The 15,430-nt window shown below is 46.6% G+C and overlaps 1 protein-coding gene across 8 annotated transcripts in view; it reads left to right on the top strand.

Moving 5' to 3' along the window:
- Positions 1-15,430, top strand: part of PRKAG2 (protein kinase AMP-activated non-catalytic subunit gamma 2) — a 656,600-nt gene that overhangs the window by 628,523 nt on the left and 12,647 nt on the right. For all 8 annotated transcript variants that reach the window (XM_063921848.1, XM_063921849.1, XM_063921850.1 and 5 more), the window contains one exon: positions 13,481-13,646. In XM_063921848.1, coding sequence (XP_063777918.1) covers positions 13,481-13,646 — 166 coding nt within the window. The remainder of the gene's footprint in view (positions 1-13,480; positions 13,647-15,430) is intronic.

Genomic DNA, 15,430 nt, shown 5'->3' with positions numbered 1-15,430 from the left:
TTGCCTGTTGAATGTTTATAAGCAGAAAGGAGTGATGAAGAACATCTATAGACTCTCCATTCCCAGTATTCTCATGTTGAATATCCTGACATATCTGACATAGGATTATTATGGCATATAAAACTGTTATAAAATAACTGTTTCTTGTGGGTAATTGCCATTGTAAGAAATAGTGATTGCCTGGTTTTTAAATAGAGAAGAATTATTTATAGCACAGTCATCAGCTGTGCTTAAATTACAGCTCCCAGCATTCACTCAGTCACAGTTACTGTTCTGCTTGGTGCCAGAGCAGTCTGGAATTGTACAGATGTGTTCTCATACATCTTGCCTCAGTATGCCATGCAGCTGGAGATGTTTGGCATGAGTCAGTCGGCAGCTCCCTGCAGCTCTGCTAACGTCGAGGTCGTGTTGTGTTTTTTTGTTTTTGTTTCTCTAACGTCCTAAGTGGATGCTGGGACTCCGTAAGGACCATGGGGAATAGCGGCTCCGCAGGAGACAGGGCACAAAATAAAAGCTTGAGATATCAGGTGGTGTGCACTGGCTCCTCCCCCTATGACCCTCCTCCAAGCCGGTTAGATTTTTGTGCCCGGCCGAGAAGGGTGCAAACTAGGTAGCTCTCCAGAGCTGCTTAGAATAAAAGTTTAGTTAGGTTTTTTTTTTATTTTCAGTGAGTCCTGCTGGCAACAGGCTCACTGCATCGTGGGACTAAGGGGAGAAGAAGCGAACTCACCTGAGTGCAGAGTGGATTGGGCTTCTTAGGCTACTGGACGTTAGCTCCAGAGGGACGATCACAGGTTCAGCCTGGATGGGTCACCGGAGCCGCGCCGCCGTCCCCCTTACAGAGCCAGAAGAGACGAAGGTCCGGTGAAAGCGGCGGCAGAAGACATCCTGTCTTCAAGACTAAGGTAGCGCACAGCACCGCAGCTGTGCGCCATTGCTCTCAGCACACTTCACACTCCGGTCACTGAGGGTGCAGGGCGCTGGGGGGGAGCGCCCTGAGACGCAATATAACACACATATACCTTAGCTGGCAAAAGGAATACATCACATATAGCTCCAGGGCTATATGGATGTATTTTTTCCCCTGCCATTTTACACAAAAAAGCGGGAGTTAAGGACGTCGTGAAGGGGCTGGGCCTATCTCCTCAGCACACTGGCGCCATTATTCCCTCACAGCTCCGCTGGAAGGACGGCTCCCTGATTCTCCCCTGCAGTACTGCATCTGATTCAGGGTAAAAAAGAGAAGGGGGGGCATTTTGGCAGCAAATAACTAGATTAACAGCAGCTATAAGGGATTAACACTTATATAAGGTTATCCCTGTATATATATAGCGCTGGGTGTGTGCTGGCAGACTCTCCCTCTGTCTCTCCAAAGGGCTAAGTGGGGTCCTGTCCTCTATCAGAGCATTCCCGGTGTGTGTGCTGTGTGTCGGTACGCGTGTGTCGACATGTATGAGGAGGAAAATGAGGTGGAGGCGGAGCAGTTGCCTGTGTTAGTGATGTCACCCCCTAGGGAGTCGACACCTGACTGGATGATTGTGTTTAAGCAATTAAGTGATAATGTCAGCAATTTACAAAAAACTGTTGACGACATGAGAAAGCCGGCAAATCAATTAGTGCCTGTTCAGGCGTCTCAGACACCCTCAGGGGCCCTAAAACGGCCGCTACCTCAGTGGGTCGACACGGATCCAGATACAGATACTGAATCTAGTGTCGACGGTGACGAGACAAACGTAATGTCCAGTAGGGCCACACGTTACATGATCACGGCAATGAAAGAGGCATTGAACCTTTCTGACACTACAAATACCTCAAAGGCGGGTATTATGTGGGGTGTGAAAAAACTGCCAATAGTTTTCCTGAGTCTGAGGAAATAAATGAGGTGTGTGATAAAGCGTGGGTTTCCCCCGATAAAAAACATCTAATTTCTAATAAGTTATTAGCACTATACCCTTTCCCGCCAGAGGTTAGGGCACGGTGGGAAACACCCCCTAGGGTAGATAAGGCGCTCACACGTTTATCTAAACAAGTAGCGTTACCGTCCCCTGATACGGCCACCCTCAAAGAACCAGCTGATAGGAGGCTGGAAAATATCCTGAAAAGTATATACACACATACTGGTGTTATACTGCGACCAGCAATCGCATCAGCCTGGATGTGCAGTGCTGGAGTCGCATGGGCGGATTCCCTGACTGAGAATATTGATACCCTGGATAGGGACAATATTCTGTTAACTATAGAACATTTAAAGGATGCATTGCTATATATGCGTGATGCGCAGAGGGATATTTGTACCCTGGCATCAAGAGTAAGCGCAATGTCCATCTCTGCCAGAAGAGCATTATGGACCAGACAGTGGTCAGGGGACGCAGATTCCAAACGGCACATGGAAGTTTTGCCGTATAAGGGGGAGGAGTTATTTGGGGCTGGTCTAACAGACCTGGTGGCCACGGCAACGGCTGGAAAATCCACCTTTTTACCCCAGGTTACTTCACATCAACAGAAAAAGACAGTCTTTTCAAACTCAGTCCTTTCGTTCCCATAAGTTCAAGCGAGCAAAAGGTCACTCTTTTCTGCCCAAGGGCAGAGGAAGAGGAAAAAGGCAGCACCATGCAGCCGCTTCCCAGGAGCAGAAGCCCTCCCCTGCTTCTGCCAAGTCTTCAGCATGACGCTGGGGCTTTACAAGCAGACTCAGACACGGTGGGGGCCCGTCTCAAGTATTTCAACGCGCAGTGGGCTCACTCGCAAGTGGATCCCTGGATTCTACAGGTAGTATCACAGGGGTACAAACTGGAATTCGAGGCGTTTCCTCCTCATCGGTTCCTGAAGTCTGCTTTACCAAAGTCTCCCTCCGACAGGGAGGCAGTTCTGGAAGCCATTCACAAGCTGTACTCCCAGCAGGTGATAATCAAGGTACCCCTCTTACAACAGGGGAAGGGGTATTATTCCACACTATTTGTGGTACCGAAGCCGGACGGCTCGGTGAGACCAATATTAAATCTAAAATCTTTGAACACTTACATAAAAAGGTTCAAATTCAAGATGAAGTCACTCAGAGCGGTGATAGCGAACCTGGAAGAGGGGGACTATATGGTGTCGCTGGACATCAAGGATGCTTATCTCCACGTCCCAATATATCCTTCTCACCAAGGGTACCTCAGGTTTGTAGTACAAAACTGTCATTATCAGTTTCAGACGCTGCCGTTTGGATTGTCCACGGCGCCTCAGGTCTTTACCAAGGTAATGGCCGAAATGATGATTCTTCTACGAAGAAAAGGCATTTTAATTATCCCTTACTTGGACGATCTCCTGATAAGGGCAAGAACCAAGGAACAGTTAGAAGTCGGAGTGGCACTATCTCAGGTAGTGCTAAGTCAGCACGGATGGATTCTAAATATTCCAAAATCGCAGCTGATTCCAACGACACGTCTACTGTTCTTAGGAATGATTCTGGACACAGTCCAGAAGAAGGTGTTTCTCCCGGAGGAGAAGGCCAGGGAGTTATCCGAGCTAGTCAGGAACCTCCTAAAACCAGGACAGGTCTCAGTGCATCAGTGCACAAGGGTCCTGGGAAAAATGGTGGCTTCTTACGAAGCGATTCCATTCGGAAGATTCCATGCAAGAACTTTTCAGTGGGATCTACTGGGAAAATGGTCCGGATCGCATCTTCAGATGCATCAACGGATAACCCTGTCGCCAAGGACAAGGGTGTCTCTCCTGTGGTGGCTTCAGAGGGCTCATCTACTAGAGGGCCGCAGATTTGGCATTCAGGATTGGATCCTGGTAACCACGGATGCCAGCCTGAGAGGCTGGGGAGCAGTCACACAGGGAAGGAATTTCCAGGGCTTGTGGTCAAGCATGGAAACATCTCTTCATATAAACATTCTAGAACTAAGGGCCATTTACAATGCCTTAATTCAACAGAAACTGCAAGTATTCTTCGCTGGGCGGAAAATCATGTGATAGCACTGTCAGCAGTGTTCATTCCGGGAGTGGACAACTGGGAAGCAGTCTTCCTCAGCAGACACGACCTTCACCCGGGAGAGTGGGGACTTCACCCAGAAGTCTTCCACCAAATTGTAAACCGTTGGGAAAGACCAAAGGTGGACATGATGGCGTCACGTCTAAACAAAAAACTGGACAGATATTGCACCAGGTCAAGGGACCCTCAGGCAATAGCAGTGGACGCTCTGGTAACGCCGTGGGTGTACCAGTCAGTGTATGTATTCCCTCCTCTGCCCCTCATACCGAAAGTATTGAGAATCATAAGAAGGAGAGGAGTAAGAACTATACTCGTGGTTCTGGATTGGCCAAGAAGGTCTTGGTACCCGGAACTTCAAGAGATGCTCACGGACGAACCGTGGCCTCTACCTCTAAGACAGGACCTGCTACTGCAGGGGCCTTGTCTGTTCCAAGACTTACCGCGGCTGCGTTTGACGGCATGGCGGTTGAACGCCGGATCCTGAAGGACAAGGGCATTCCAGAAGAAGTCATCCCTACTCTGGTAAAAGCCAGAAAGGAAGTAACCGCAAAACATTATCACCGCATTTGGCGTAAATATGTTGCGTGGTGTGAGGCCAAGAAGGCCCCTACACAGGAATTTCAACTGGGTCGTTTCTTGCATTTCCTGCAAACAGGACTGTCTATGGGCCTAAAATTAGGGTCCATTAAGGTTCAAATTTCGGCCCTGTCGATATTCTTCCAGAAAGAACTGGCTTCAGTACCTGAAGTTCAGACATTTGTGAAAGGGGTGCTGCACATACAGCCTCCTTTTGTGCCTCCAGTGGCACCTTGGGATCTCAATGTTGTGTTGAGATTTCTAAAATCACACTGGTTTGAACCATTGTCTACGGTAGATTTAAAATATCTCACGTGGAAGGTGTCGATGCTGTTGGCTTCAGCTAGGCGTGTGTCAGAATTGGCGGCTTTATCATGTAAAAGCCCTTACCTAAATTTTCATTCTGACAGGGCGGAATTGAGGACTCGTCCTCAATTTCTACCTAAGGTGGTTTCTGCATTTCACATGAACCAACCTATTGTGGTACCTGCGGCTACTAGGGACTTAGAGGACTCTAAGTTGCTGGACGTTGTCAGGGCCTTGAAAATATATGTTTCCAGGACGGCTGGAGTCAGGAAAACTGACTCGCTGTTTATCCTGTATGCACCCAACAAGCTGGGTGCTCCTACTTCAAAGCAGACGATTGCTCGTTGGATTTGTAGTACAATTCAGCTTGCACATTCCGTGGCAGGATTGCCACAGCCAAAATCAGTAAAAGCCCATTCCACAAGGAAAGTGGGCTCATCTTGGGCGGCTGCCCGAGGGGTCTCTGCTTTACAACTTTGCCGAGCAGCTACTTGGTCAGGGGCAAACACGTTTGCTAAATTCTACAAATTTGATACCCTGGCTGAGGAGGACCTGGAGTTCTCTCATTCGGTGCTGCAGAGTCATCCGCACTCTCCCGCCCGTTTGGGAGCTTTGGTATAATCCCCATGGTCCTTACGGAGTCCCAGCATCCACTTAGGACGTTAGAGAAAATAAGATTTTACTTACCGATAAATCTATTTCTCGTAGTCCGTAGTGGATGCTGGGCGCCCATCCCTAGTGCGGATTGTCTGCAATACTTGTATATAGTTATTGTTACAAAAAATTCGGGTTATTATTGTTGAGCCATCCTTTCAGAGGCTCCTTTAAATTTATCATACTGTTAACTGGGTTCAGATCACGAGTTGTACGGTGTGATTGGTGTGGCTGGTATGAGTCTTACCCGGGATTCAATATCCTTCCTTATTATGTACGCTCGTCCGGGCACAGTATCCTAACTGGCTTGGAGGAGGGTCATAGGGGGAGGAGCCAGTGCACACCACCTGATATCTCAAGCTTTTATTTTGTGCCCTGTCTCCTGCGGAGCCGCTATTCCCCATGGTCCTTACGGAGTCCCAGCATCCACTCCGGACTACGAGAAATAGATTTATCGGTAAGTAAAATCTTATTTTTTGTTTTTTTTATTTTTTGGCCAAAATGCATCTTATTCGCATCACTATGTGACTAGGACGCACGAGCAGTGTATACTGTTTACAATGATATGCTGCATGCCTATATTCTGTGTGCGTCTGTGGCTGTTTCTACTGTACATACAAAATGCTACGTTAGTGTTTTCCTATTCCATATGCAGATACAGCCGCAGTTGCACATACAATATCGGCATGCCTCATCATTTTAATCAGTATAAGCTGCATGTGCAGCCTATTCACATATAAACGCTACGTAGATCGCAAATAGTCAAACAAAAAGACGCTCTGTGCTAACAAGTCACCCCACAGCATGACTAGAAGAACTGTTTAACATCACAGCAAGGATATAGGAGGACACATCTGTATTATAAGAGCAACAGAGATGCACAAAACTTCAGGTCTTGAAATTACATTACTCTAATAAGTTATAGAGATGAGCGCCGGAAATTTTTCGGGTTTTGGTTTTGGGTTCGGTTCCGCGGCCGTGTTTTGGGTTCGACTGCGTTTTGGCAAAACCTCACCGAATTTTTTTTGTCGGATTCGGGTGTGTTTTGGATTCGGGTGTTTTTTTCAAAAAACCCTAAAAAACAGCTTAAATCATAGAATTTGGGGGTCATTTTGATCCCAAAGTATTATTAACCTCAAAAACCATAATTTACACTCATTTTCAGTCTATTCTGAATACCTCACACCTCACAATATTATTTTTAGTCCTAAAATTTGCACCGAGGTCGCTGTGTGAGTAAGATAAGCGACCCTAGTGGCCGACACAAACACCGGGCCCATCTAGGAGTGTCACTGCAGTGTCACGCAGGATGGCCCTTCCAAAAAACCCTCCCCAAACAGCACATGACGCAAAGAAAAAGAAAAGAAAAAAGAGGTGCAAGATGGAATTGTCCTTGGGCCCTCCCACCCACCCTTATGTTGTATAAACAGGACATGCACACTTTAACCAACCCATCATTTCAGTGACAGGGTCTGCCACACGACTGTGACTGATATGACGGGTTGGTTTGGACCCCCCCCCAAAAAAGAAGCAATTAATCTCTCCTTGCACAAACTGGCTCTACAGAGGCAAGATGTCCACCTCATCATCATCCTCCGATATATCACCGTGTACATCCCCCTCCTCACAGATTATCAATTCGTCCCCACTGGAATCCACCATCTCAGCTCCCTGTGTACTTTGTGGAGGCAATTGCTGCTGGTCAATGTCTCCGCGGAGGAATTGATTATAATTCATTTTAATGAACATCATCTTCTCCACATTTTCTGGATGTAACCTCGTACGCCGATTGCTGACAAGGTGAGCGGCGGCACTAAACACTCTTTCGGAGTACACACTTGTGGGAGGGCAACTTAGGTAGAATAAAGCCAGTTTGTGCAAGGGCCTCCAAATTGCCTCTTTTTCCTGCCAGTATAAGTACGGACTATGTGACGTGCCTACTTGGATGCGGTCACTCATATAATCCTCCACCATTCTTTCAATGTTGAGAGAATCATATGCAGTGACAGTAGACGACATGTCCGTAATCGTTGTCAGGTCCTTCAGTCCGGACCAGATGTCAGCATCAGCAGTCGCTCCAGACTGCCCTGCATCACCGCCAGCGGGTGGGCTCGGAATTCTGAGCCTTTTCCTCGCACCCCCAGTTGCGGGAGAATGTGAAGGAGGAGATGTTGACAGGTCGCGTTCCGCTTGACTTGACAATTTTCTCACCAGCAGGTCTTTCAACCCCAGCAGACTTGTGTCTGCCGGAAAGAGAGATCCAAGGTAGGCTTTAAATCTAGGATCGAGCATGGTGGCCAAAATGTAGTGCTCTGATTTCAACAGATTGACCACCCGTGAATCCTTGTTAAGCGAATTAAGGGCTCCATCCACAAGTCCCACATGCCTAGCGGAATCGCTCCGTGTTAGCTCCTCCTTCAATGTCTCCAGCTTCTTCTGCAAAAGCCTGATGAGGGGAATGACCTGACTCAGGCTGGCAGTGTCTGAACTGACTTCACGTGTGGCAAGTTCAAAGGGCATCAGAACCTTGCACAACGTTGAAATCATTCTCCACTGCGCTTGAGACAGGTGCATTCCACCTCCTATATCGTGCTCAATTGTATAGGCTTGAATGGCCTTTTGCTGCTCCTCCAACCTCTGAAGCATATAGAGGGTTGAATTCCACCTCGTTACCACTTCTTGCTTCAGATGATGGCAGGGCAGGTTCAGTAGTTTTTGGTGGTGCTCCAGTCTTCTGTACGTGGTGCCTGTACGCCGAAAGTGTCCCGCAATTCTTCTGGCCACCGACAGCATCTCTTGCACGCCCCTGTCGTTTTTTAAAAAATTCTGCACCACCAAATTCAAGGTATGTGCAAAACATGGGACGTGCTGGAATTTGCCCATATTTAATGCACACACAATATTGCTGGCGTTGTCCGATGCCACAAATCCACAGGAGAGTCCAATTGGGGTAAGCCATTCCGCGATGATCTTCCTCAGTTGCCGTAAGAGGTTTTCAGCTGTGTGCGTATTCTGGAAACCGGTGATACAAAGCGTAGCCTGCCTAGGAAAGAGTTGGCGTTTGCGAGATGCTGCTACTGGTGCCGCCGCTGCTGTTCTTGCGGCGGGAGTCCATACATCTACCCAGTGGGCTGTCACAGTCATATAGTCCTGACCCTGCCCTGCTCCACTTGTCCACATGTCCGTGGTTAAGTGGACATTGGGTACAGCTGCATTTTTTAGGACACTGGTGACTCTTTTTCTGAGGTCTGTGTACATTTTCGGTATCGCCTGCCTAGAGAAATGGAACCTAGATGGTATTTGGTACCGGGGACACAGTACCTCCAACAAGTCTCTAGTTGGCTCTGCAGTAATGATGGATACCGGAACCACGTTTCTCACCACCCAGGATGCCAAGGCCTCAGTTATCCGCTTTGCTGTAGGATGACTGCTGTGATATTTCATCTTCCTCGCAAAGGACTGTTGGACAGTCAATTGCTTGGTGGAAGTAGTAAAAGTGGTCTTACGACTTCCCCTCTGGGATGACCATCGACTCCCAGCAGCAACAACAGCAGCGCCAGCAGCAGTAGGCGTTACACGCAAGGATGCATCGGAGGAATCCCAGGCAGGAGAGGAATCGTCAGAATTGCCAGTGACATGGCCTGCAGGACTATTGGCATTCCTGGGGAAGGAGGAAATTGACACTGAGGGAGTTGGTGGGGTGATTTGCGTGAGCTTGGTTACAAGAGGAAGGGATTTACTGGTCAGTGGACTGCTTCCGCTGTCACCCAAAGTTTTTGAACTTGTCACTGACTTATTATGAATGCGCTGCAGGTGACGTATAAGGGAGGATGTTCCGAGGTGGTTAACGTCCTTACCCCTACTTATTACAGCTTGACAAAGGGAACACACGGCTTGACACCTGTTGTCCGCATTTCTGTTGAAATACCTCCACACTGAAGAGCTGATTTTTTTGGTATTTTCACCAGGCATGTCAACGGCCATATTCCTCCTACGGACAACAGGTGTCTCCCCGGGTGCCTGACTTAAACAAACCACCTCACCATCGGAATCCTCCTGGTCAATTTCCTCCCCAGCGCCAGCAACACCCATATCCTCCTCATCCTGGTGTACTTCAACACTGACATCTTCAATCTGACTATCAGGAACTGGACTGCGGGTGCTCCTTCCAGCACTTGCAGGGGGCGTGCAAATGGTGGAAGGCGCATGCTCTTCACGTCCAGTGTTGGGAAGGTCAGGCATCGCAACCGACACAATTGGACTCTCCTTGTGGATTTGGGATTTCGAAGAACGCACAGTTCTTTGCGGTGCTACTGCTTTTGCCAGCTTGAGTCTTTTCATTTTTCTAGCGAGAGGCTGAGTGCCTCCATCCTCATGTGAAGCTGAACCACTAGCCATGAACATAGGCCAGGGCCTCAGCCGTTCCTTGCCACTCCGTGTGGTAAATGGCATATTGGCAAGTTTACGCTTCTCCTCCGACAATTTTATTTTAGGTTTTGGAGTCCTTTTTTTACTGATATTTGGTGTTTTGGATTTGACATGCTCTGTACTATGACATTGGGCATCGGCCTTGGCAGACGACGTTGCTGGCATTTCATCGTCTCGGCCATGACTAGTGGCAGCAGCTTCAGCACGAAGTGGATCTTGATCTTTCCCTAATTTTGGAACCTCAACATTTTTGTTCTCCATATTTTAATAGGCACAACTAAAAGGCACCTCAGGTAAACAATGGAGATGGATGGATACTAGTATACAATTATGGATGGACTGCCGAGTGCCGACACAGAGGTAGCTACAGCCGTGGACTATTGTACTGTACTGTGTCTGCTGCTAATATAGACTGGATGATAATGAGATGTAGTATGTATGTATGTATAAAGAAGAAAGAAAAAAAAAACCACGGGTAGGTGGTATACAATTATGGACGGACTGCCGAGTGCCAACACAGAGGTAGCTACAGCCGTGGACTACCGTACTGTGTCTGCTGCTAATATAGACTGGTTGATAAAGAGATGTAGTATGTATAAAGAAGAAAAAAAAACCACGGGTAGGTGGTATACAATTATGGACGGACTGCCGAGTGCCGACACAGAGGTAGCTACAGCCGTGGACTACCGTACTGTCTGCTGCTAATATAGACTGGTTGATAAAGAGATGTAGTATGTATGTATAAAGAAGAAAGAAAAAAAAACCACGGGTAGGTGGTATACAATTATGGATGGACTGCCGAGTGCCGACACAGAGGTAGCTACAGCCGTGAACTACCGTACTGTGTCTGCTGCGACTGGATGATAAATAATGATATAAAAAATATATATATATATCACTACTGCAGCCGGACAGGTATATATTATATAATGACGGACCTGCTGGACACTGTCTGTCAGCAGAATGAGTTTTTTATTTTATAGAATAAAAAAACACCACACAAGTCACACGACGTGTGTTTAACTTTTACAGGCAGACATTCACAATACAATATAGTATACTATATACTGGTGGTCAGGTCACTGGTCAGTCACACTGGCAGTGGCACTCCTGCAGAAAAAAAGTGTGCACTGTTTAATTTTAATATGTACTCCTGGCTCCTGCTATAACCTAACTGCTCCCCAGTCTCCCCCACAATTAAGCTGTGTGAGCACAGTCAGATATTATACATAGATGATGCAGCAGCACACTGGGCTGAGCACAGATATGGTATGTGACTGAGTCACTGTGTATCGTTTTTTCAGGCAGAGAACGGATTATATTAAATAATATAAAACTGCACTGGTGGTCACTGGTCAGTCACTAGTATAACTAACTAATACTATCAGCAAAATTCTGCACTCTCTGTCTGAGTACTCCTCCTAAGCTCCAGTAAATGAAGTGTCACTGTCTCACTCTCACTCTCCTATCTATTTCTTCTCTAAACGGAGAGGACGCCAGCCACGTCCTCTCACTATCAATCTCAATGCACGTGTAAAATGGCGGCGACGCGCGGCTCCTTATATAGAATCCGAGTCTCGCGATAGAATCCGAGCCTCGCGAGAATCCGACAGCGTCATGATGACGTTCGGGCGCGCTCGGGTTAACCGAGCAAGGCGGGAAGATCCGAGTCGCTCGGATCCGTGTAAAAAAAGCTGAAGTTCGGGCGGGTTCGGATTCCGAGGAACCGAACCCGCTCATCACTAATAAGTTACATGATCTCATAGTGAATAGCACTTACTAGTCATGACCAGAGCCGGCCCTAGGCATAGGCGAACTAGGCAAATGCCTAGGGCATTTGGAATGTCTATGGGGCACAAGCAGCTTCTGCTGATTAAAATGATGTGCAGCGTGCCTATATCTGCAGCTGTATCTGCATACGAAATGCTACATTACTGTGTATTCATGAAATCACTGTAAAGTAGCATTTCGTATGCAGATACAGCAGCAGTGACAGAATATAGGCATACCACATATCATTTTAATCAGCAGAAGCTGCTTGTGTGTCCTAGTCGGAGAGCAATGCATATAAGACTGCAAAAAAGGTGCCCAACATTAGCAGAGCTGGCCGGGAGCTGCTTGCTGACTCACGCCAGGCATCTCCTGCTGCATGGTGTATTGAGGCAAGATGTATAAGGACACATCTGTATCCAAGCAGAGGCAGAGGTCACAGTGTTAGCAGCCATGTGAGTGCTGTGTGCGGGTGGATTGGTTGTGCAATAGTGTCCGAAATATGTGTGGGCATTATGTGGTCATGTATAAATTCATTAATAATGTGCGTCATATGTGTAAGGGACATTATGTGTGTCATTATGTGTATAAGCAAGAAAAAAAGGCATTTGTTTCCCCCAGCACCCTGAATGATAACCGTAACCAGATATAAATTCCACATAATAGAATTCAGAGATCTTCGTTACACATATTTGCGCAAATGTGTGAATAAGCCCCAAAGCCGCATTAGTAATGTGCGGCATATGTATAAGGGCATTGATAAAGATTGTCATAATGTGTAAGGTGCATTATGTTTGTAAGGATATTAATAATGTGTGTCGTGTATGGGGCATTACTGTGTAGTATTATGTGTATAAAGGCATTACTAATGTGTGGCATTATGTGTATAAGGTGCTCTACTGTGTATACATTACGTATAGAAAGGGCACTACTGTTTGGTCTAATGTAAATGAAGAGCAATATGGTGTGGTGTAATGAGAATAAGTGGCACTACTGTGAGGAGTAGTGTGTATATAAGGTAAAGTGGTACTACTTGAATAAGGGACACTATCGCATGATATAATGTGACTAAAGTTGCACTACTGTGTGGCGTAATTTGAATTGGGGGTACTATGTGGCTGTGCCTCTTCCCAGCAAAAACGCACAACTTTTTGGGCTGCGCTCCGAATGTGCGCACTGTTCCTATTTAAAATATAGGGGATAGGAACACCAAAATGAGGACTGCTATGGGTGAGGGGTGATGGTGCTGGGAAAGGGGTGCAGGGTCAGAGGCAGAACTAGCGGTGGTGCTAGGGGGCACCTGCCAAAATGTTGCCTAGGGCATCATATTGGTTTGGGCCGGCTTTGGTCATGACAACAGACAGCACTTGTCTCTGTTACGTGAATTATCTCATGCAGAGATATTGAGCTGCCAGTGGGTTGGGTTCCCCCCCCCCCTCTTATAGGTGTTTTTTTGTTTTTTTTTCACGCTGACCATGGCAGTTTAGGCAGGTCACATATACAGGAGAAGCATAAGATATTTTCCATTTGGAAAGGTCCTGAAAATAATTGTATAGGAATCCAGAGAATCCCTATTTGTGTGATGAAAAACTGGCGTGCAGCACAGCATGTTTCCAGGCCTGCATGAGGATTAGACCAGATGTATAAAGTCCCAATAAAAATGTTGTATCATGATCTCATTCTCACCTGCTAAGATTTTTATTTTCGTTTTTATATCTAGATCTCTATCACAATATAAAGTGTTTACATTGTTTCTTGTTTCAGGTGTGTGAAATGCCAAAGCCTGCCTTCATGAAGAAAAATTTAGAGGAACTTGGGATAGGTACATACCACAACATTGCCTTCATACACCCCCACACTCCCATCATCAAAGCTTTGAATATATTTGTAGAGCGACGAGTCTCTGCATTGCCAGTTGTGGACGAGTCAGGTAAGGTAACATCAGAGTCCTTATCCGTAGACGTAGGAATATTAGTAGTAGTGGTGTTAACTGCATAAAATAATGACAATATTCACTTATGGTTTTTTATTAAGTTAACTTAGAGCCACAAGTCACAAATTTCCATTTTCACCTTATATCCCATATATCACTTATGTCATACTCCTTATTTGTTCCCGGAAATATTATTGCATTTATTTTTATTTATTTTTTATTTTAAATTATGCTTTTTAAATGTTACCTGTTTCCTTCTCCCGTTTTGCTGTATGTCCTGATTTAATGGCAATGGCTGCAGTCTGCAATGAAAAGTTTTTGTTTTTTTTATTTAAAAGAAGCACTGGTGGATAGAACGGAATTTTTAATTTAGATTTCATAAACCGACTTTTTTTGTTTTGTTTTTTTCCAGTTCTACGCACTAGCTTATAATTGTATAGAAAGTATTATTAAATAGCATGACCATTGTTATGCTAAATCGTGTGTTTGGTCTGCTGCACAGAATGGGAGTATCATTTCATGTCACTTACTATGGGTATTGGTGATGGTCTGTTTGCACACTTCATGGGTCTGACACCTAAAGTCATGTGGGCCCACTTGCTGCTGATTTGGCCTACACCTAAAAGCCTTTTGGATTTCTACAGGAAATTGTGTGTATCAGACCTGAGATTATGTCTCATTGGGGTCAATTCAATCCGGCAACTTATGAATAGCGCCGGGAATTGGCTCCCGACGCTATTCAATTCAGCTCCAGTTAAGTCGGCGATGTCCCGTTCTCGCCGACTAAACAGGTTGAATTGTCGGGAGAACGGGCATTCTCCGACTTAACTCCCCGGCGCGAGGCTGATTCCCGACACAATCAGCCTCGCGCCGGCCGCGAGGAAGCACTTTTGTCGGGTTTCTTCTCTCATCCCCGGGGATGAGAGAAGAATTCTCGACAATTGCGGGTAACTAGCAGCTGAATTGAATAGCGTCGGGAGCTAATTCCCGGCGCTATTCATAAGTTACCGAATTGAATTGACCCCATTGTGTCTAATAGTGCGGTAATGTCCACATGACAGACACTGGGTAGTTGGAAGTATACTACCTGGGAGGGATGACTTTAGTAGAGGCTGTAGTTCCCCGCAGTGTGATGGCCCACACTGCTAAGCCTCTTGGAGCTGCCACATCCTGCTGTCCAGACCACTGCGCCGCTCAGCCGTTGACCCCCTTCATCTGCAACCCTCCTTACAGTTTGGCAGACCAAATGCTGGAGAGCCTTGCCAGCGGTGACTCCCTGTTACGCGGCCCCTCATTACTCCTCAATGCTGCCCCTGCTCCCGTGCTAATCCCCTCCTGCAGCTGTCTCTGTGGCCATTCTGTGAGCCTGCAGCTGTGACCAGCATCTTCTCCTGCATGCACACTTCTTGACATTGGGGCAGATAATGAGTGCTAACAACCTGACATGCTGCCTGTTATCCAGTGGCAGCTCTAGACTTTACTTTTAGGGGGGGTGAGGGGGTTGGTTACAAAATTAATAACTCCTCCTGGTTGATTACTCATTGTTTCTCCCACATGAAGTCCTGCTCCTCACATTTTTGGTCAATCTATGCCACACAGTGTCCCCTCAAACACACTATATGCCACATGGGGTCACACATGATATGCCACATGGTGTCCCCCCAAGAGCCCACCGGGGTAATGCAGTGGTAGGGGCCTATGTTTAGAAGTGTGGTCAGTCTCCAGAGTGAGTGTGGTCAGACACCACACTGATTTGCCCAACCATTAGCGAGTCCATGGGC

This window comes from Pseudophryne corroboree, chromosome 5 (assembly GCF_028390025.1).
Source record: "Pseudophryne corroboree isolate aPseCor3 chromosome 5, aPseCor3.hap2, whole genome shotgun sequence".
NCBI classification, from domain to species: domain Eukaryota; kingdom Metazoa; phylum Chordata; class Amphibia; order Anura; family Myobatrachidae; genus Pseudophryne; species Pseudophryne corroboree.
Note: the sequence above shows the minus strand (reverse complement) of the source record. Positions and strands in the feature narration are given on the sequence as shown.